Consider the following 25,061-nt stretch of genomic DNA (forward strand, 5'->3'; position numbering starts at 1 on the left):
AAAGTACGGGCCTGTCAAATTTCTTAACATACTGTATGATTATTAATTACTTACATTTTATATGGTATTTCATTAAATTATTCTATTCTACAGCTTTTTATTAGAAAACTTAATAATAACGAGTGTAAATTCTATGTTGTAAATTCATTTCTTTAAAGTGTAAATTATACATTGAACTGTCACCAATTGACAGATCACGTACTTATACGTCATCAAGAAAGAGCGCCAAAAAACTGCGTTTAAATATCTCAAAATTTTAATGTATTTTAAATATTATTTTTACACTTAAATACAGCATTTTTAAGCAGTATTTATATTTTTTACTTTGTTATAACGGTGTAAACAATGAATTAAAAATATAAAAAAAATACATGAATATTACCTATTGGTGAGGGGTAATAAAAAATGAAGCATAAAGATTATATGATTTGAATTTTTTTATTGTATATTATTGTTTTAAAGAAGTCTCACTAAGACTACAATATTTTGTACTAAATAACTAAATTTAATAGCTATATAAAAAATACATTATTCTACAAATTCATATTACCAATCATTCACAAAATCAAATACAACACAACTGACAGACATTTTTTCTTTGTGTTTTGTCTAATTTTAATTGATAAAATGTTTTTTTTTTGTTACTCTGAATTCTTTGGTTAAAACTTAACATCATCATTTAATTTTCAAGCACAGAGAAAAAATTTCCTACGGTTATGGTTTTTTTTTTTACATTTTTTTTGTATAAGTATTATTACAAGTCATTAATATTATTTATTCAAGACATTTTTATAAATATATTCTGATAATTTATTAAGTCTATTTTAAATTAAAAATATTATTATAGTCCTTTTTGTAAAGGGTTGCCACTGCAACATCCGCAGTTCAAACTCACATTCGCAATTATCCTTACGCTGAGGACACGGAGTTTGTCCTCGACAAACGGACACAATATGACATATAAACTATCGTTGTCTATTTCCAAAAACGCTTTTTTTTGAACTGATAAACATTACTCAATCAGTTAAAGTCAGAGAGTCAAGAGTAAAAATTGAGGTGTGTCTCGAAGTATGTTTAGTATAACTTTTCTTATGTGCTAAGCAAATCTTTTTGATAAATTATATAAATTGCTAGCTGCCAGCTAGCAAAAACCGTAAAGATAGTATACCATTGGAGAAAACCATTGGAAACATTAAGGAAATTCAAAAAATTTGCTACCCTTTTTTAGGTAAGCAGACGGTTTGCTGACACTGAAGAAAAGGGATAAAAATGGGAGCGGTACAACTTATGCACAAACTGTTTTTGAAAATTTCCTACGAAAACGAAAGGTTAAAAGAAAAAAGTAATCCAAAATTTGTGGAACAGTCATTACAATTTCATAGCGGATTATGCAGCATGCAAAACTCTTTGAAAAATTCCTTACAAACAACAAACACCCTGCCTGAATATTTTATCGAAAGTAAAAATGTCAAAATAATAATTTATTTCCAAGTGAAAGCTAAACAGCTTCGATGAACAACTCAAATTGATTTTACGATATTTAAACGCAACGTCTACCAATTCGTCGCGCTATAAAACTTAGGAATAACTTTAATTAAAATAAAATGATTGTTCGTATAAACGGTTCGCGTAGGATTTTATTTACTGCTTTACTTACTTTAATTTGCAGAAATTCAAATTTGATTCAATTTAAAACAGACTTATTTTATAAATTTTTGTGATTATATATCTATATAATTTCTTTTTTTAAATATATATTATGTACAAACTTTCTACCTGATAAATATTATTGTACAGTTTGATGCAAATACTGTATTTGAATTTTTAAAGAAATTGAATTTCCACGGCTTTTTGAACTGTCGGTTGTGAGGCTAGCTGATAAATGAGAATAAAAGGACACGTAATCAAGTTAAACAGTATACTGGATCGGATTTCTAAACACAACTGTTATAAAATTTTGCTTTACAAACCAAAGGATATACGAAAAATAAAATAGATGTGATGATTTTTAAGCTTTGATGTATTTTGGCGAAACTTGGGCTGAAGATAATTCCGTGGAAATTCGATTTCATTTAAATAATTTTAGTTAATGATAGTCTGAAAAAAAGAAATATTTCCAACGTGTAAATGTTTAGTTCAAGAGACGACCGCATGAAAATCTTTTGCATCGAAAAGTTGTAATAAACAATGCTCCAAAACTTCTTTATTATCTTTATCTCCGAAATAAATAGTCTGACCTTTGTTTATACTATTAATTAAAAATTTTTGTGTTTCTAAAACAAATGTAATTAAAATTTTGGTTCAAAATGTACCCCCTCTGCCTCACAGCAAATTATTGGAAGACATAGCTCTCTGAAAAGTATCTGGATCGTCTCGTAAGGATGCAGCTGCAGCCATAACACACCAGAGATGAGCTACTTTAAAAATTATGGCTGCATCTGTATTTATACAAGGCAATACAAATGCTCTTCATAGAGCCATGCTTTATTAGTCGATTTTTGTTACATCTTTGACTGTTCTAGTTGGACTGGGTTTTATAAGTTAAATTATTGTTATTTTTGCCCTATTTTATCAGGACTTTAGAGTGCACACTCCAATTTTCGTGAGACTGTCTCTTGAATTAATATTGTTTTATTTTAAAATAACAAATGTTGGATTGTATGCTCTCTTATTTACATGTCAGATCAATGCTTTGATCAACAATGCGTAAGTGAAGAGTTTCACAATTCAAAATTTATTTTTTCCCCACATAATCAATAAATAAAACCGGATATTACAGTTTCTTTTATATTTAAAAAAATTGCACAACCCTAGCCGTGTGTAATTACCTGTATATTCATAAAATTATGATGTGGATCGTGCAAAAATCGTTTTAATTACAGTGTTTCTCGATTTCGATAATGTTAGAACGAATTTTTTCTGCTCCAGAATGTAATAGCCAATTCGCGCACATGTTGCGGGATTTTTTTTCTTCCAAGGATAAGTTCTCTCTATCGAGAGCAAAATACTCCTATATGGTCAGTTAACATGGGACAGAATGTCTCAAAATTACGGTGCCAACTTTAAAAATCTTTTTAAAAAAGAATTCCCTTTGGATTATATGTGAAGTCGGTCGTGTATTTTGCACTATACCTGTAACTGTCGCTAGTGCTAAACGTTCTCTCAGTGTTCTATCAGGGGCCCGAACTTATTCATCCATCGGGCTCAGATTTTCTCTCGGCGATCCTGGTTAAAATCGATGATTGCATGATCCGTAGTGTATAACAACTTTCCAAGGTAGTATTTTTTTTTAAAGATTCTCTTTTTCAGTCAACGCTATTATATACGAATAATCTTAAATATCACATACTACACAAGTAAAATAATTCGTTTCATTGTAATGAATTTTTATTTTATTCGTTAATATATTTACAGTCTTGTAATCTAAGCTCAAAAATTTATTATTCACTGAACTTGTTTTTTTTTGTTTTAAAACTTCTTATTTAACTTGAAGACAATATGAATTTCTATTTAAAGGTAAGTAATTTGGAAAATCTCTTTGTTTTTTGAATAATTTGAGATTTTTTTAAAAATAGGTTAGGAATTTAAATTTAAAAAAATATTAATTTAACGTAGCCTGTAAGATATTTTTCGGAATTAGAATAGAAGAATTTCTGCTGAAAAAAAGGAGATTTAGTGGGAGTAGGGTTTCTAATTCCGAAAAAAGATCCGATATACTATTTGTTTAAAATGATAATACTATGGGATCATAGTTTGTAATTTATGTAACTTCTTTTGTATTTCGGTGTTTTGTGATAGGTACATATTAATGATTAACTCTGTATTTTATAAAAGTAAATCAGTAATCAGACAAGCGGCTAATATTACGCCAGAAGTTTCTTTTTTAAAATGGGCCTTTGTAAAAGCTTTAAGATGTAACAGTTAATTAAAAGATACATTGACTTGAATCAGGAAGTAAGTCAACTTTTCTAGAAACATTTTTTTTAAACCGAATAGACTCGATAGACAAAAATTTGAAAAAGAACGCATGCAAGTCTGTTTTTTCTGACACATTTACAATATAGATTTATGAAATTTTGTTTGTCTATTTCGCAACAAAATTGAAAATTTTGATGGAAACTCTTACTCTCAACTTTTCGCGGTGTAGAAGTCGAGTTTTATTGACTTAATGACCTAATATGATGACCAAAAGTTTCAGAACACGATACAAAAAGTATGCATGCACATCCGATAGTTCTCTTCTAGATTACGATGATATCGGATGATCATATATTCAGTGGCTTTTTGTCTGATCTAGATTTGTAGTGTAAAAACGGTTAATGTAAAGAAAAACCTATTCCCATGTGAAATGATGATATATTTTTTATACTTGTAATATCATGAACGTTATCTTTAATTAAAGGAAAGAATATGATGACAAGTGAAACTAAAACACCCTAAAAAACTAGCCAGAAAACAAGTTTGATAGTCTGGTTTGACAAACCCTACTTGCACAATTTTGCATGATTCAAATTCAATTATTTATGAAGTGACTTGGACATAGTTGGTACAAACATCGAAGGACCTTTTTCGAAAATGGACAGACCTAGAAATAAGAAGTGTCTGTAAACGATGACGATTGATCGCCTTATTTATTTTCGTAGTGAAATATGCTCAATGTAACTAGATATGTCATGTTAAGTTTTCGCGAGTCTGTCGAATATGATTACGAAATAAATAAATAATTAATTAGTAATTACGAATAAAAGATATATTTTATATATTAATTTGTAAATACTTTCTCAACGTTCCTATTATTTGTAGTTTTTATTCACATTTATACAAGAAATGGATAATTAAAAGTATTCGAAAATTATTGAAAACAAAAAAATCAAAAAACTTAAAAAATATTTTATAATACATTTTTATTTTAGGAAATATACATTTTTTTAAATAAATTATAATTATCCCTAAGGAATAAATTAAAATACATAATTTAATCGCTAGTTCCTATTTTTGTTTGAAATACAATGTCTTTTACGAAATATTACGGAGAAAAAGTGACTAGTTTAAAAAACAAATCGAAAAAAATTTCCATTGTTTTTAAATATAATTGAAAAATGAAAATTTGTTTAACCAATTTTTGAAGCTTGGATTGTTTGTTGTACAGAATCATTTTGAAATAAAGGATATTCTTCTTCAATCGATGAACAATTACTAGCTGTTGTTGAACAATAATCTTTCAAAAAATCGAAACTAGCTACTGCTTCTCGTTCCTTTTCACCATATCTTACAAAGAAGTTATCACGTCCAATAATAGATGGCCGTGATGTTGACACTGACGTTACATTTGTAATTGGACAACGGGTGGCGCCATCAACAAGTTGTGCACGTGCTGCTGACGCTAAAACCATTGAGACGAATGCCGGAATTTTTTATACGGCTGTTTCGGTACTTGGTGTGCATGGTGCTGAATTCGACTCTATCATATGATATGGACATAGATATACAATTCGTTCAGCAATAAAAAAAAAATATTCGATACACAAACACATACAATATAAGATTGGCTGAATGAAAATGTCTCATCTCCGACCGTTTTCTTCATTATCCCTAAAATGTTACTAAGTACTACCTATCAAGCATCGTAATGAAAACTAAGGTTGTTTTGCTCAAAATCCTTTTGATTACTCATATTTTGATTGAATACAAAATGGAGTATCGATCGGAGATAAGACGTTTTCTAAACTATAGGCTATAGAAATTTAAAAAAAAGTATTCACTTCATAATAAAATTACAATTAGAATAAATGATATATGAAAGCAAAAGTAACAACAAAGCCCAATTTATTGCGTGTAAAAATACTGGAAATAACAAATGAGTTGGTTTCCCCCATGTTTGTCCTTCTAATATGACATTAAACTACCAGACCACAAAAATATAAAGTAGAATTCCAAAATTAACATAGCAAAACGAAAAAAAAAAAAAAAAACAAATGATTTAGTGCAATATGGAAATTCCTCTGTACTAATGATTTAAAACAACTACAAGTAGATACAAGAAAATCACAACACCATCCTTTGTCCCGTATATCATAAATTTGTCTGCAATAAAATCCGAAAAATCTAGCAATGGTATTCACCGAAAATCTAGCAATGATATGCATTGGTATTCGTCTGCAAGCCTAACTCTTTTTGGAACCAGAGCATTCTCTTTCACGGAACGTAAGGGCCAAAAATACGTAAGCCCGATAGCTATACGCCATGAGAGACATCGCCAATTCGTGGATCTGAGAATGGACGCACTTATAGTGTAGATTAAAGGTGCTTTAATATGGACACAATAACATCATACAAATACGAAATCTTTAATTTTCGGTAATTAAAGAAAAACTAATTATTTTTCACAATCTCTGCAAACGGATTGGTAATCTCCGTAAAAAATTCTTTAATTTGTTTCTTCCTTACGTTCTAGGAAGATTTTTAAGTGGCTAATGAGCAAAAATTAATATTCTATTCTACGGCAGGTTTAGTATCGTGACTTCTTGCTCTAATAAAATAAAATTTGGAAATTGTGTACAACATTAAAATAAAAAGTATGAAGCCAAAAATTGTGAGATAACCAAATTTAGACAAAGCTTACAAAATATAATGGTATTTGAAAAAAAATAAATTTAAAATTAATAAGTTCATTCATTTGCTGAACGAACTGTACAAAATGTACCATTTTTACTTTTGACTTTATTTTGAATCCAAAATAATTTTTAACCTCACAATATGTATGGGTATAAAAGTACAGAATTATATTTTTTATCCAGGTTTAAAAAAAACTTTTGGTAGAGTCCTCGCTAATAGTTTTGTATGTGAGTGTGCTTCAGAAACTTATTATTTATGTTCAAACATAAAATCATTGTTTTTGTGATACAACTTAAAAAATTTTGGACAAACTTTTTTGAAAATAAACAATGGTTTTATATTTGAAAAATTACTTGAGTTAATTACCTTTCTTTTGTCGACGATACCGATGAATTTTGTGTAGATGTTTGTAATCCGATCTATCGTCATTGGACTCACTGCTAACACTTCCGCCACACGATGATGTAGGAGATGAATCACTTGATGCTAACATTACGTCTAATAAATTTGCTCTTGCCTAAAAAATTTCAAAAGTAAATTTCGTTTAGTTATACTAAACAAGCCTTAAGGGAGTCGGATATAATTCAGGAGCTACATTGGTACCTTTATTTCCGTACTGAGCTATAAGCACAATTAATGACATCTTAAAAGAACATCATATTAGTAACTCCGAGACTTAGTTCAAAGGCATTTGTAGAAATTTTAAATTTTTGAAAGACTCCATAAATAAAACCATAGAGAAAATACTACCAAAAGCTGTATAGACATAGGAAACACAATAAGTGAATTCTTGAAAGTAGTGAGAAGGGTAGAAAGAGACAAATTGTAGGCGTTTATAAGAGAGACGAAGACAGATATACGATCTTACATTATCTGCCTATCTCTACTGCGATCAACTCCTACTTTATCTGTCTCTCTCTACTGCGAATTGGAAGTGACTTTGTAGCTCTACGGTTGGTATAGCCTCTATGAATAAAACAAAGGAACGATATCTAGCGTCGATTAAAATGAGCGACTCGTTAACATCTGATAAATTTGGCGTAATTTGCAATATGCCATAAACGGCATTATTCCCAGCGGAAAAAGACCGCTAAGTGTGTCTGTCTGTGGCATCGTAGCTCCAAAACGAATGAACCGATTTTGATTTTTGCAAGGTAATTTAATGAAGTGAATTCTTAGCTATGTTTAAGAAAATCGATTCAGTTTGGAGAGAGCGTTTGTCGGGGATTTTTAAAACTTTATAAATTTGTCTTGTTTAAGTCTTTCGTGTAGTTTTTATTATCAGAATTGTTTTAACTAACCTTTGGATCATTAAAATCTATATCTTTTTCAACATGTACCCATCCCGTGGCATAACAACAGCTATCCAACTTTTTTGATGAAATCTTCTCATCTGTTGATTCTGCAACATTTGTACCATCATCACTTTTACGAATCATTCGATTTAATTCATCGATAACATCTTTTGAAGTGGCCCGTTCATGAAAACTGACAGCTCGTTCTGGTGGACCTTCAATTACACTACACGCTGGTATACCACTACTCGCAAATTGTGGTAAACGTTCTGAAGTTATCACAGGTTGTACTTTTTTCTCCGCTTCTTTTTTCACAATTTGTACTACGGTCGATTTATGTTTATATGGTATTCGACTTTTTACTGGTTTTTTAGTTGTTTCAGTTGTTTTTGTACTGAGTGAGGAAGATTCTGGTTCTTTAATCGGTGGTGATTTATTACAATTTATTGGTATATTTGATTTTGGAATTTTTGATCGACGTGGTATTCGACTAACAATTGTATCTGGTGTTGATACACTTGATGTAAATGATTCTGTTAATGTTGTTGGTGGTGAAGTTTCTTCTTCTTCTGGTACAGTAATTAAACTACTATTCACTCGAGTTGAATTTTCACCATTTACAAGATCTGGTGGAGTTATTATATTGTTGATTTCACTTGAAATTTTTAAATTTCCACTATTTTGTTTTTCAATAATATGAATATCTAAGGATACGCCATTGCTTTTATTAAATGGTTTACTAGATTTGATTTCCGTACTTGAATTCTGCGATTGCTCACTATTCATTTTATCATCTTTAAAGACAGCATTTACAATACAATCTGGTATTTGTAAATCCTTTAACGTGTTCTGTTCATTTAAAGCTAATTCATTACGTAAATGTTGAAAGCTTACGTAATTTTCACTATCACTATAATTTTCATTCTTATATATTTCATCTGTGTGTTGAGATTCAATTTCCGATGAAAGTGGTTCTGTGCTTGTACATGAATCAGTCCATATTACTTCCTCTAATCTCGATTGTGGTGGTCCCTCAATATTAAAATCCCTAGCTGACGATGGTCGCGAATCACGATGTTCTTGATTATTACAATACATTTGTTGTTCGGCGATAAAACTTAATACACTTTGTAGAGTTTGTTCACGATCAAATTGATGTTCTTGTTGGCCAGTTCCACGTGATGAACACGACGCAAGGCTTTTTGTGCTTTCAAATTTAACAAGTCGGTAAAAATCTCGTGTAAAGTTTGTACCAATGACGGGAGCGTCATCACTGCAGCCACTCATAGCTGCAGATGATCTTTTGGAACATGGATCATCTTCAGAAACACTTGACCAACTTTCGGGTGGTGAAGATACATCATGACTTGCAGCATATGGCCAAGATACTTCGATTTCACGTCCTGTTTCCGTGTCCATTAATAAAGATACTAATTCACCACCTGTACGATCTGCTAAATAGCTAGAATCATTCCATAAACACTCACTAGAATCTTCTTCCAGTTCAACAGTACTTCCTTCTTGAATGCTCGGCAACGTAGCAATTGAGACTTGACCAGGAGTTTGTATTGGTTCTGTTATTTGGGTATCACGTACATCTTCCGCTGAAAGACTTAGGCTCCAATCTTCTAACTCAGCACGATCGTATTCGAGTTCTAATAAATCTCTATGCTGTTGTTGTAAATTTGATCTAGTTTCATCTAATTTTAACCAATGTTGGATATACTCGGAGTCCCAATGTTGATTAGTTGGTTCTAAATCAAGATTACTACCCCATGAATCTACAGGCGCTAATGATGCATTGCCTCTAGTTCGACGTAATGGGTTTACATCTAATAAAAGTACGCTTGGTGTACTAGTGATCGGCGAAGAAATCGAATAACAAGGAGATGGCGCCGTTGTAATTTTTATACATAAATGTGAATCAGAAAAGCTACGCATTACATGTTGGAACGGTAAAAGGTCTTTTGTTGGTGGATAACTATTTCTAGGATTTATTCTTAATGCTAAATTAATAGGTATATATAAAATATCGGATTCAGTTCGATCTTGTACATCGACTACAATAAATCGTTTTTCAGATTGTGTATCGGCAGTTTCATCAGTTACTTCAGCTAAATCTTCTAATCCACGATTCGGCTCACTTTGACTTCGATTTACTTCACCTTGTACGTCAGATGACATTGTTGAATAACCTTCATCACGGTTTCCACTTTCTGGAGATTCGCTACCTAATTCTTCTTCGGGTTTATTTACCAATGTTCCTAAACAAAAGGAGAAACATATCAGGCATCAAAAGAACACATGTCAGACCAAAGTTGGAAGGAAAAATACCAGGGCTGTCTTAACCACATTGGGTGTCGGGATGTGAAAATCGGATTGCGCCCCCAAGACTCTACACTCAGGTGCCGCTCACTCCTTACAACCCGAGGTTAAGACGACCTTGATTAAAAGAATAATTTTGAAAATAGTAGAAGACCATATTGGACGAGAAGAAATAAATACTTTTTAAATAAACTTACCAACTATTGGTCTTATTTTTTTATTAATACTTCGGTTACAAGATGATTGTTGTAAATTCTGAGGCAAGGTTAAATTTAACGTAGCAGGCCTTTTTGCTGGTAAACCTGTAGTAGTCCATAAATTTGATTCTAAAGCACTTAATGCATTTAACAACTTTTGTGGTGTAACTTCTGAACCCTGTAAATCTTTCCATAAATCTGCTAATACTTGATGTCGTTTTTTATCTTCCAAAGATAATCCATTATCTTCACATGAATCTAATACATTGGCAGATAATCGTTTCTCACTAATACAAGCAACAAGTTCACCACTTGGTAAAACTTTCTCATTATACGATGAAATTAAATCGCCAGTTGAAAATCGTTTATCAATATTACGATTTTGTTGAAAATTAAATGAATTTGAATGTTTTAAATTCGATGATATACGTTCTTCAGGTGGCGAATGAAATAAACTACCGGGGGAAGACAATGCTGAATTTGTTAAGTCATGTATATCACCATCTAATGCTAATTGTTCACCAGCTGAATTTGGTGTAATCATTGCCGATGAGGGTGTACTTCCCGTACGTAACTGTTGCACCAATAAAGATGTTAAGGCACGATTTTGTGTTTCTAATTCTCTAATACGACGTGTCAACGAAACAATCTCTTCTCGTAATGTCTTTTGTGATAATAAGGCGCGTACAACCTGATTGGCTACATCATCTAAACAACGTTCATACTGATTACGAGCTTCTTGTACTTGTCGCTGTAGTGTTGCATTATCTGCTTCTAGTGCAGCAATACAATTCTCTGGTGAACCTGATACGGATTCTAATTGTTGACGTAATGTTGATACTTCTTGACTTAACCGTGCAATAGTAGCTTGATAATGTTGAGAACGTGCCTGAAACAAAAAAATTTGTATATGAGAAAAGGACGAATAATTAATTAATTTATAAACAACCGACTCGGCATCATTCCTTAGTAATATTAAAATTTTCATTCCACCAAGTCTTATAATCCCAACAAAATTGATCGGCAAATTGAAAAATTCGCCTAAAACTTTATCCCCCAAAAAATAAGCGGTCAAAAGAGTAATTTTAGTATATAGGTTTTTCAACACCCCTAAACAGAGATAAAAGAGTGGAGGACTGAAAGAAGAGCAGAAATATTTGATCGCATAGTTGCATAGGTCATAACACATTATTTATGACATTATTCGTTTAGTTTCATTTAGCATTAATAGATGGTACTGCATGTATTGGATCATAGCTTTGATAATAGTTTCGTTTAGTATTCATAGATGTCATAATAAAAAAGTTTTCCATATGGAGCCAACTTATAAATAGACACACTGTATATAATAATAATATAATAATTTAATAATCACTAGTTTTTCAAAAGATATTATAAGATATTAAATTATTATAATATACTTATTTCTTGTAATAAATTTAGTAAGTATATAGAAGTAATGAGAATGATAATTAAGTTATAATATTCAATTACGTAGGGGATAAATATAATCATTTATATATTTCAAATAGTATATAAGAATGTATTTAGTTTAGAGGGTGGAATTAATCAATAGAGCATTAAAATTCCAGTTAGAATTCAAAAAAAATTTATATCAATTTAATAAACTATTATTATATCTTACTCTATGGGTAATATTAAGTATTAGACGAGTGTAGGCTTATGCTTCCCAAACAAATTTGTTTAAAGCTTTTTGAGTTAGCTGCTTCTAGATAGAAGTGTAAGTCCATTAAGCTCGAATTTAATGCGGAAAAATTTTAAGCCAAATTGCGATAGACAGTTTCTTATTACAATATTAAGGGAAAATTTTTTTTGGCGCATGTTAATTATCAACTGTTGAGACGTTAATTTTACAGGAAGAATTAAATTATTATAGAATGGAATATAGTCTATTTTATTAAGCAAATATTCAGCAATTATAAAATGTAAATTTCTATTAAAAATTTTTAAAAATTGGCGGATCAAAAATAGTAAATAAGTCATTGAAGTACAAGAAAATAACCTGCTAATTGAAAATGTGATCCATTGAAACTGAGCCTTTGGTTCGATCAGTTATAAATTTATGTAGAGATTTAAGTTTAGATGGGTAATATCTGATATATGATATTTTTGAAAGGCCCAAAATAAGGTAAATTCATTTCTAGAATAGAAATTTGAGTGAAAACAGAAAACAATATGTAATTTGAAATTTGAATAAACATTATAATTGCATAGAAAACTGAGTGTAACTAGGGTGAAACATGATCATCAGTTTCCAATTGAATTTTAAGGTTCAAAATCTTGCTTCGTTAAATTTAGAATATGCTATTATTATTTAATTTATATATACAGGGTTGTTTTCGCTAAACGACTCGGAAGATTATGGCTAAACGGCTTGATTTTAAGCAAATTTTCTTTCAGGAATAGATAGAGGATTATTGACTGTACATTTTAAATTGGATGGCGGCATAAGTTTGCCCTTTTTCTATATAAATGTTTTTATACCATGTATATGGAATATACCAAGGTATACTAAGTTTAGTCCCAAGTTATTGATACTATGAACAAAATTTTGATATAGGTGTTCATAAAATCACTTAATTAGTCCATTTCTGCTTGTCTGCCTGTCTGTTTGTCTGTCGTCTGTCATCACGATTACTCAAAAAAGTACATGGTATTTCAACAATTTACTCAGTCAATTGTTTGTTTTCACTTGTTCTTTATTAAAGTTTTCTAATTTATAAAAAATAATGCAAGCGCTGATATTTAACACATCTATACCGGGTGTTAAAAAAATTAAATCAGTAAATTGTTTATTTTCTATTCGTAAAATTCGAGTTATATAAATTCAGTACTGTTTTGTGTCACCCTAGTTGCAGAGAGCCTTTTGAACACTATCATATGATAAATATACAAGTTGTGTAGTAAACGAATTACATTCTTAGTCATATTATTTAATTGAGTATTGTTAATTAGACTCCCCACTAAGTTATTACAATAACAAATATTCATATTTGTAACACACACATAAATCTATCGTTATTAATGAATAATATCAAGTGCAGCTGATATTATGAATGAGCAATTTTGAATGCTCATTATAATCATCTGTTTAAAATATAAGGGGTTGTGTGTTGTAATACTTTATTACTAGAATACGTATTATACAAGCAGTGCTTTGTCATTTAACTCAACAGTATAGGTGGAATGTTATAGCGTGGGATCAAATCACGAATGGAAGGTAACTACACTCATGTACGCATAAAACCTTGAATTTGAATCTTAAAAGAAATTTTAAAAATGATTTCCCTCTTTAGTAAGAAAGAAAATTGAGTGGGTATATCATGTAAAAGGCATAAAGATGGTTAAATACATGAACAAGAACAAGACCATAGTCATCTTGATATTGGTCTTGCATTATTAGTTTTAGAGTTCTATCAAAACTAAGTGGCACTGAACAAGAGAGAGTATAGATACGAGTGAACATACATATACATCATACACTCTCTCTTGCTCGGTGCCACTTTGGTTTGATTGAAGTCTACTCTTGGTCTGGAAAAAATATACCTTGCCTCTAGCAGAAATGAGGCTTGGTCTTGTGAAAATTAGTCTTGGTCTTACTAAAATAATCTCAGTCTTGATCTTGGTCGATCGACTCTTCCTTGGTACTTTTAAGTTTCGATTAAGTTATAATTGTATTATTTCAGAAATTTTACTTCTTACTATTAATAATCATTACAAAATTAATCAATTATCTACATATATTTTATTTACTAGCTTGATACCCGCCCGTTTCATCGGGCTTAAAAGTAAAAACCACTGTTATAGTTTCCACCTCTCTTGATCGCACTTATCCCCCTCCCAGAACACTCAGAAAGAATCGTTTTACACAGCTAAAATATATGCACAGTTTTCAATTTTTTAAAGTGTAAAATAGTCATAATTTATTGAGTATTTCAGAAAAAATGGTCATGGAAATGACTCAAAATGATTCAAAGAATAATTCAAAAACAAAATGGAAAAAAGTGCTACTTTGAATTCTAGGCAATAATTACTTTACTGAAAGTGAAATTTGCAATAAAATCTGGTAAAGGGATATAGATATACGGGACCCTTAATAATTGCATCAACAATTAATTCAGTAGACTGAGTTAATTGTTGAAATACCCTGTATAGAAAGTGTTGAATAGCAGTGATTGCATTATATTTTATAAATTAGAATAGTTTCAAAAACCAACATAATTATATATTGGTTTTCGAAAATTTTCGAAAGTATTTTCAAGAATTTTTTTTTGAAATGGACTAATCAGCTGATTTTATGAACACTTGTACCAAAAATTTGTTCGTAGCATCAATAATTTTAAGTGTTACAAGGTTGGGATAGATTAGAGATTCTATCCTGGGGTGGGAGTCCTACCATAGGACACATTTAGAACATAGAGAAATGTTACAAACTTTCGACTAAACTTAGTATACCTTGATATATATTTCAAATATACAGATATTGATATATAATTTCATATATACTTATGAAGGTATGTATAATGGTTATATCGAAATACATATACTGGAGTAAATCTAAGCAAAAAAAGGCTGTTATATGGATTAAAAGTTCGAGCAATGAAACTTTGGGGTTTTTCTTTTCACATCAAAATAAGTATTTTTTGAAATTTTTTACTTTCCCGGAGTGGTGCAACATGTTTAAAAAACAAAATGGCGTCAAAAATGAAATTTTTTTCAGAAATTTTATCATTTTTATTTTATATTCGCAAAAGGAGACATCGGTGCATATCCAAATTTGGTAGGTTTGTAGTCAATGTTAAGAACTACTCCTCATATTTTTTTGGTGGGGTTTCGTCCCTTCCCCTCCCAGTTATATATATATGTATACATACATATGGTAAAACAGTTCATTTGACTGTAACTTGAAAAATATTCGATTGATTTTAATGAAACTAATATCAATAGTAGGTTTTATTACTTACAACTTTCGGTTAAAATTTTAGCGAAATCCGTTAAATAGTTCGGCCAAAATTTCCAATTTAGGGAATTGTTTAAAATGGCTGCCATTTTATGCCATTTTGTCCTACGAGGTTAAATTTTTTTTTAAATTGTAGCATTTTTTATTATCTTTCGATTTTATAATAAGTGACTTACCCGTAAAATGACTCCTTGATCCATATTTTTGCGAAAAACGGAAAATTTAACACTTTCTGGAAATAATTGTTTGGGGGGTGTATGGACTGGCTTTGGGGGGTGTTTTTTGCTTTGGCATGAGAAAACTATTTTTAAAAGAGGTCTATATGGTTTAAAGCAAAATTTTTAAGTTTTAACCCCCGCGCTGTAAGGGGGAAGGGGTGTATGAAATAAATGTATCTTAAAAGATTTTAAAAAGAGGTCAAAATAGTTTAAAATGCTAAAGTAACCCAAAATTTTAGCTGTTTATATTAATATAGCACTTTTTACAACATCCACCCCTTCCGCTCCCCCTTTCATATTTTTTGCAAATTCAAAATTTTTAGGACGTATAAAGGGGTTTTTGGGGTCGCTGATCTCGAATTTTGCAATAGATTATCAAAAACAATTGTAATATTTTTAGGGGGTGTACTTATTTGGGCCAAAAGTTCGAGATCAGCGACCCCCAAAGCCCCTTTATACATCTTAAAAATTTGGAATTTGCAAAAAATATGAAAGGGGGAGCGGAAGGGGTGGATGTTGTAAAAAGTGCTATATTAATATAAACAGCTAAAATTTTGGGTTACTTTAGCATTTTAAACTATTTTGACCTCTTTTTAAAATCTTTTAAGATACATTTATTTCATACACCCCTTCCCCCTTACAGCGCGGGGGTTAAAACTTAAAAATTTTGCTTTAAACCATATAGACCTCTTTTAAAAATAGTTTTCTCATGCCAAAGCAAAAAACACCCCCCAAAGCCAGTCCATACACCCCCCAAACAATTATTTCCAGAAAGTGTTAAATTTTCCGTTTTTCGCAAAAATATGGATCAAGGAGTCATTTTACGGGTAAGTCACTTATTATAAAATCGAAAGATAATAAAAAATGCTACAATTTAAAAAAAAATTTAACCTCGTAGGACAAAATGGCATAAAATGGCAGCCATTTTAAACAATTCCCTAAATTGGAAATTTTGGCCGAACTATTTAACGGATTTCGCTAAAATTTTAACCGAAAGTTGTAAGTAATAAAACCTACTATTGATATTAGTTTCATTAAAATCAATCGAATATTTTTCAAGTTACAGTCAAATGAACTGTTTTACCATATGTATGTATACATATATATATAACTGGGAGGGGAAGGGACGAAACCCCACCAAAAAAATATGAGGAGTAGTTCTTAACATTGACTACAAACCTACCAAATTTGGATATGCACCGATGTCTCCTTTTGCGAATATAAAATAAAAATGATAAAATTTCTGAAAAAAATTTCATTTTTGACGCCATTTTGTTTTTTAAACATGTTGCACCACTCCGGGAAAGTAAAAAATTTCAAAAAATACTTATTTTGATGTGAAAAGAAAAACCCCAAAGTTTCATTGCTCGAACTTTTAATCCATACACAAGGCGTAATTTCACTCTACTAATATGAGTGTATCCATGTCACCACTCTCAGTACTTAAAAACTGTGTAATATTAGAAGCATGAGTTGGCAAATATTTTGAAGGGTAGAAAGTTTTATTGGCAATCTTAAAAAGATTATTGAGGGTAACAAACATGTATTTTTACTTTTGAGAAGATTTTTAATAAGCGTCATCATCATCGTAATAAATACATTCACTATTATTATTATTATTATATATTTATTTTTAAATCATAATATCATTTTTATTATTATTAAATTTCTTACTGATTTTTCCCTTCTTTTTTGCAGAAAAATGCATTAATTAAACAAATTAAACTTTTTGATTATTTTAAAAATAGTTGTATTAAGTATTTTTATTTATTAGTTGGGGTTCTTTATACCCTATGTAAAGAGTTTATGTTTATTCTAAAACTTCTAACGAATAGAAATATTCACAGAAACAAAGTTTTTGTGCAAGGAACAAATTTTTACAATCATACTTTACAAGTTTGTGATCAAAATTAGCCTAGTTATAATAGGTTTTAAGAATGTGGAGTCCTGGTCCCGGAATCAAGCACATAAGTGATAGCTAGCGATCACTTATTAAACTGGCATCATAGCTGAAATAAATGACCCAAAATTAGTGGTTTTCAAAAAAAATTCCAATAAGATTGGATCAAATTTGTCTGTGTAATCAAAAAAATCGAATTTTTAAACTTTATGACGTCATCAGAATCCAAAAATTTAATTTTGCTCTATCACATCCCAATTTTATTCAATTTTGATAAATCAAGTATGTAATTCTACTAAATTTGGGTCATACTTTTCAAATTTGTGATAAAAATTAACCTAGCTCTAATAGGTTTCAAGAATGTGGAGTCCTGATCCCGGAATTCAGCACATAAGTGATAGCTAGCGAAAAAGTCACATCACAGCTGAAAAGAATGACCCAAAATTATTGGGTTGCAAAAAAAATTCCAATAAGATCGGATAAAATTTGCCAGTGTAAGCAAAAAAATCGAATTTTTAAACTTTATGACGTCATCAGAATCCAAAAATTTTCTTTTGCTCTATCACATCCAAATTTTATCCAATTTTAATAAACCAAGTATGTAATCCTACTAAATTTGGGTCATACTTTTCAAATTTGTGATCAAAATTAACCCAGCTCTAATAGGTTTCAAGAATATGAAGTCCCGGTCTCGGAATTAGGTACATTAATGATAGCTAGCATAAAAATGACATTACAGCTGAAAAGAATGGCCCAAAATTAGTGGGTTTCAAAAAAAACTCCAATAAGATCGGATCAAACTTGCCTGTGTTATCAAAAAAATCGAATTTTTTAACTTTGTGACGTCATCAGAACCCAAAAAATTTTATTTTGCTCTATCACATCCAAATTTTATCCTATTTTGATAAATCAAATATGTAATCCTACTAAATTTGGGTCATACTTTTCAAATTTGTGGTCAATATTAATCTTGCTCTCATAGGTTTCAAGTATGTGGAGTCCTGATCCCGGAATTAAGCGCATAAGTGACAAAGAAGGCTATGGATATACATAATGTATACAATTTTAATATGACTAGAATTAAAAATAATAAAATAATATTTTAATAAAAAGGGTTCTTTATATACGTCACTAGTCGTCTTAAATACAAATAATAAAAAGAAGAAATCTAACGTTAATTGAACATCCTTGAAAAGTTTATTATTTTAGTGGATCTTCTTATAAGAGTGAAAATTAATTTTACTATTATCTATCATAAATAAAGGTACCACCTTGAATTTAATATGAATGAAAATCTAAAGAAAATTGGAAAGTTTTATAAGGGAGATCATCATCAAACACTTATGTATTATCACTGCCAACGATAACTTTTCTAAGTTAATAAAGTTTAGGCCTCTAAATGTCTGTTTATAAGAAAACATGTGAACAAAATTTATGAAAATTAACTCTACTGGATAATTTTCTTTATGTGTTGCTAGACTTTTCTCCTGTACTAGTACTTATCGATTAGGCAGGTGATATATTACGAAATTATCGGTCGCAGAGGTTGAATTTGCGAATTATCATATTTTTTGTTTTAAATAGAGATTGGAACACTTTTAGAAACTGTGCATTAATAATTTTTAAGAGCTATGCCTTTTTCATGGAAAATATGATCCCAATATCATGAAAAATTAACGCCAATGTTCCTCTAAAAGTGATATCTTTTTTATGACTATAGATTATAAAAATCACTTAAGGATGTATGAGCACGGTAGTGGGGCACAAATTTAAAAAATATATATTTTCAATTTTGATAAATTATATTATAACTTGACGATATAAAACCAAAAGTAAGAATAAAATTTTTCAATATCTGGCGTAATTTTCAAAATATCAAAAATTGAAAATTTTGTTTAATTATTCAGCTTTCGATATTTCGAAAACCAAGGCACATATCGAAAATTTTTATTCTTATTTTTCGTCTACATTCATGAAGTTATAACAAAATTCATCATTAAAGTTGAAAATAAGATAAAAATAATTTCAACCCTAAATCTACCCTGCTCTTACATCCCTTATATGGACGGAGACACTTAGTTTTTTTCTTTTCTATGTCATTGCTAATATGTTTACTTTCTATTAAAAAGTTTTTTTTTTAAATTGTTTTCATTCATTCCAAATGAAAATTATCAAAAACTTCCAAAATATGTCGTTTTTTGAGATTCCTCCATAAGAGCCAATGTATTTTATATCGATTTTTAATGACTTTTTTCTTAAAAATTTGCACGGATACCTAAGCTGAAATTTTAACCACATATTCTTTGAGTAAAAGTCTACCTATAAACAAATTTCGAGCCTTTAAATCAAACATTGTTGTCATGCTCATACATCCTTAATTGAGGAAGCTTATATATAAAATAAATAATTTTTTAGAAATTCACGTTAGCATGTAAATAGACATGGGTAAAAAGTTTTTTATTCACACATGTTATTGATAGGATGTTCTACGTTAGCATTTTTATCCGCTGATATAGTTAGACCCACAGTTTTATAAAATATTTCGTATAAAAGTCAATGGAATCACAAAATTTATTTTATTTTTTAGAGCTTGGGCTAACAAGAAACTTATTTAAGGATTCTGTAACTAGTATGGGTTAGAAATTTAATTTTTAACTCAATTTCTCTCCTTCCGAAAATCGAAAAAAACAGCCCTTAAAATTGCTGTTTTTTTTTCATTACATATAGTGATTTTTCTGTGATGCGGAGTTAAGACCGAAGGCTACCTTGGGAATCAAGGGAGCTCAGCCCCTTCCGATCGATTTACTCATAAATTCTGAACTAATGGCTATACTAAATGCAAGCTTTATTATCCAGGGGATAAAGTTGGTGTTTTGGATGACTAGTAGGTTGAAGGATAGCATGTGGTAAATGCTATAACGCGAGAGTATAAACTAAAAAAACCAATGATTCATTAAATAAATCAATGAATCAAATCCGCGAGCAAAGCGCAGATTAAAGCTAGTTTTATAGCAATTTCTGAAATAATCTGGGTGAAAAACACTCTGTATATATACTTAGTAGGAATAAGACAGTAAATTTTCATTTATGGTTCGAATATAAACATTAAATTCAAATAAAATTGATGATTTTAGTCAATTTTAAAGTTTGAAACTAAAAACTTGTTCTTTTTTTTTTTAATTTTCATCGAAAAGTTTTTTTATCACTTAGATAACGTAGGTATAAAGTAAACTTTAGTTAAACTGGGATATGTTTGTTTTTTAACGATCATAAATATTTTATACATGTTAAAATATATTTTTTTTTTAAATACAGTAGAATTTCGATAACTTAAACCTCGGTAACATAAAAACCTCTGTTACTTCAAAAAATACTATGTTCCCTTCCCATCAGAGCCCAAAACCTCTATAACTTAAAAGACGCAACCTCTATAACTTAAATAAATAATCTCTGTATAGGCCCTCAGTAACTACATAGAAACATGTACATACCTCTATATTAACTAGGGTACATAGAAACATGTACATACCTCTATATTAACCTTTACCTAACATAGACACTTGATAACTTAAAACCTCTATAACTTAAAATATTTTGTGTTTCCCTTGGACTTTAACTTATCGAGATTCTACTGTATAAATTTTTGTTAGTAAAAACTAGAAATTGGTTTGGCCGCCGGAAATGGAAGTTTACTTTTTTTCTTGGAACATGAGTCGCTATGGGTTCTTTAGAGTGTACGTGGTGTTTAAAAACTACATGAATCTAAATTGTGATATAATTGGCAGATTGGTACACGGTAAGAAATTTTTTGCAGATATCACTATGTAACTGAATGTGAACGCAATACTGAATGGTTTCGATAATTTTGATTTGCTATAAAATTTTAAACATAGACGATTTTGTCATTAAATGTATCGGAACATGAGCAACAGCTAGGGCGCATGAGCCGATGTCAGTATTGGTGTCATGCCTAAAATGACTGGTGATATCCACAATACTTCTGGCGATTCTGGCGAATAGTACTATCTAACACTGTAATGTCAGTAATGCTACCAATGGCATAGCAGCAATATTTATTAAAATGACAAAATAGATTAAGAAAAATAGAGTTACGAGCAGTGTGACAACAAACATAGCGTTTACACTTATACTGAATAGGATCGTAGTGCCAGTGTTACCAAATACGAACTCTCGAAATATTATTATTCTTAAAGCTAAAGTCAAAAACTTCTAAATTCAGAAATAATATACTGTTATATTTTTAGGATTGATGAACATTTGAAGAAATTTTTTCAAAATTCCAACGTCAGTACAAAAACAATAGCTCCAATTTCTTCGGCAATCCGCTACTATGTGTTGAAATTTGCTGTACGTTCAATAAATGAAAAGATATGAATTTTTTCATCATGGATTAAAGTAAAAATGAAAACTTTGATGAGGAGGACCTCCCTATTAATGTTAATATCACATATTTGGAGAAAGTAAAAGAAAATAGTCGATTGTTTGACCAACTCAAGTGTAGATGCAGATTCAACCCCCTGAATGTAATCCTGGCGGTGGTCATGCATAAACAAAAATTGTATGACGTACACTTTAAATTTTTCTGAATTAAACTTCTTGAGGGAAGCTCAAGAAACATTTTACTTTATCTCAATATAAGTGAAAGTGCATATAAGTGGAAGTATCAATTAACTTTACGTACAAGGCATTTTTAGTATATTTTTCAACAGCAAACTTAATGCGTAAGCAACACTCATTGCTTACAACAATAGGGTAGGTACTACATAAAAAAAATACGATAAATAGAGAAGAAAGGGGAATAAAATGATATGACTTTTCTTTTTTTTGTTAGCTTCTTTCTTTTTTATATTTTTTTGTTATTAATTTCTCACAGCAGGATTCTTCATAATGCTATGTTCACAATTACTATTCACTAGTAAAATGTTAGGACATTTGAATGAAGATTTATTGTGGTCCATAGATAAGAAAAATAGAAAATGCTAGAAATGAATTATTATTATTATATTCAAGTTTTCCAATTTCATATTTAAATGCTATTATATTAAATTTTTATGTAATCAGATTATTAAAAAAGCTTTCGTATGAGGGTAAGATGGTTTTATGAATTATGGGATAATTTGCCCAATATTTCTCATAAAATTCTTAAAATTTGTTTATTATCAGTTGTGGTGAATAATATTTTTTATGACTTTGACAAATTTGAGAAAACACACGAGCTCTGATGCAAAATTTCTTACCTATCGATCGATTGAGACTTCTAGAGGATAAACTGTATTTCTTTTTTTTTAACGTCGGTTTAAGAAATTTATCGCTCAAGTTTGTTATGATTGACATACTGTCGCTGTCAGAATTCGAATTCATATCCTCCCAGTTCAAAGCAACCCAACACTAAGATTTAGTTGAACATCGTTATAAATGACTGAAAAATCAATAGTACTTCAACTTGGATGACCGAGCTTTGCTAGCAGGTATTGTAAATATTTTAAATTTATATGTACACATATTATGTATGTGTTTGTTTGTTTATTACTATATCTACTTATAAGATGCTCTTATTACTTTGTATGTAAGAGTGACTATGTTTCTTTACTTACATGACGTAAAAAAACAAATAATGGTATAAGCTTCCTTGAAAAAAACCGTTCATGGTAAAAATTGATTAAAATTCATTTAATTAAAAATAGCCATGAACACTTTTCGACAGAACCTTATAGACCATTAATAACATTTATAAAATGGTACATTTGTTTTGCATTATTGCTATACTTTTTTATCAAAGAGTTAGTAAATTTACAAACTTTTCTGACAGTGTATTCTTTAATAAATACGATGCGAAGTCACAGTTAAGAGGTTTTATTACTTAATGATAAATTGAAATTCCCAGTAAATAAAAACTATTCACATACCATCAACAATATCTCCTCTAATCATCAAATAATAATAATAATAATAATAAATATTATGATTAGTTCTAAATGCTAATGTGTACATTTTTTTAATGCATCTGTTTTCATTATTTCGAAATATCCCTATAAGTGAAATTGCAAACACATTGAATAGAGGAGAGTATAATAATAATAATAAAAGGTCATTTTATGCAGACATATATACGAGTATAATATTGTCATTTTGCAAATAGGGTCTGCCCTGTTCCATTATGCAAACTATAAACATACTCTCAAGTTTCTGAATAATAATATTACAGAATGGTCTACCAGAAAAAATTATAGAGAAAATAGTTTTAGTGTTCTGAGATTAATGAAAAGAAGTAGTATATTATTAAAAATTCAGATAAAAATGATCTGAGACTGAAAACCTGTGCTCGCACGTCCTTTTCGAAATAGAAAAGAAATGTTTTTACTTATACAGTCTCTGCTGGCTTAATTCTGATAAGGAACCATTTATAACTGCGTGATTTACGAATTGGTTAGAGATTGGATTAAAAAAATTGCGACGCCGGAGCATGAGGAGATTATGATTTAAGCTAAAAAGTAAATAAAGCTTTAGAACGTTAGAACAAGAGAATATGTTAGTGTTTCCAGCTTCCAGTTGCAAATATCTTTACACGAATGACATCTGTATGTATTAGGATTCAAATCAAAATAGTATTCGCTTCGTGGATGAGTTTTCTTTCAGGCAGTCACCATAGAAACGACACACTACTTTATTAATATAATTTTATGGATGGATATATAAGTCTATAGATTGTATATATGCTTCAACAATTATCCACTGGACGCGCTGGCGTATATCTGATTCTCTCCATGATAGTTATGCACAGAGTCAAGAAGGCGTTTTTAACTCAATTTACTTCAAGGAAGGCACTCTTAACAGTTTGAGTGATTAGTCACAGTACATCCTGTAAATCTATTGAATAGGGTGATTTTATAGTGTGCTATTAAAAAGCGTGACTAAATGAATGAAATGCAACTTTAAAATTATTATGAAAAAATAAAAAAAGTTTTGATATAAAACTTATATGCTATCATCCCATTTTACTCAATAGAAATTATTCCAACACAGTTTTCCACAGTTTCCCAACTTGTTTTTCTTAAAATTAGCCCAAGAATATGCTTCTAAATTTTGTGTATTTACTTAAGAAACATTCTGTGTATTTATTATTTTCAAAATTTTTAATTATTGTTCATTCGAAATTTTTAGAAAATGGTGAGTTTTTCATTTTGATATTACAATTCCAAATGAATACCAAATTTTTCTTAAATCCTAGAATACCGAAGTAATATTAATGAGACGGGTATTAAAAAGAAAATTAATATTTTAAACAAAGGTTATTATTCCTTTTTTTGCATTTCTCTTAAGTGAAAAGTAAGAGTTAAATATTATATAAAACTTTAAACCTTATATTTTATACAATAAAATGTACCTACCAACCACTGTTACCTCTACCGTTCTCTAACGTTTTGAAAATATTAAGGGTTGCAAGTAAGCAAGAGAATTTGTTTGCATGCAACCGCACAACCGAATGTCGGCTTCTCAGTTCCTTCCTTC

The 25,061-nt window shown here is 30.0% G+C and overlaps 1 protein-coding gene across 2 annotated transcripts in view; it reads right to left on the bottom strand.

Moving 5' to 3' along the window:
• Positions 1-5,036: 5,036 nt before the first annotated feature.
• The window catches only part of LOC123295728, a 512,151-nt gene continuing 492,126 nt past the window's right edge, over positions 5,037-25,061 (bottom strand). The window contains exons 6-9 of one of the 2 annotated variants that reach the window (XM_044877164.1): positions 10,433-11,321; positions 7,917-10,174; positions 6,982-7,132; positions 5,037-5,383 (exon numbers count right to left, since the gene is read on the bottom strand). In XM_044877164.1, coding sequence (XP_044733099.1) covers positions 5,112-5,383; positions 6,982-7,132; positions 7,917-10,174; positions 10,433-11,321 — 3,570 coding nt within the window. In that variant the 3' untranslated portion in view covers positions 5,037-5,111. Of the gene's footprint in view, positions 5,462-6,981; positions 7,133-7,916; positions 10,175-10,432; positions 11,322-25,061 lie in introns of both variants that reach the window. The other variant, XM_044877165.1, reaches the window with a different exon arrangement.

The sequence above is a fragment of the Chrysoperla carnea genome, chromosome 3 (assembly GCF_905475395.1).
Source record: "Chrysoperla carnea chromosome 3, inChrCarn1.1, whole genome shotgun sequence".
Lineage (NCBI taxonomy): Eukaryota > Metazoa > Arthropoda > Insecta > Neuroptera > Chrysopidae > Chrysoperla > Chrysoperla carnea.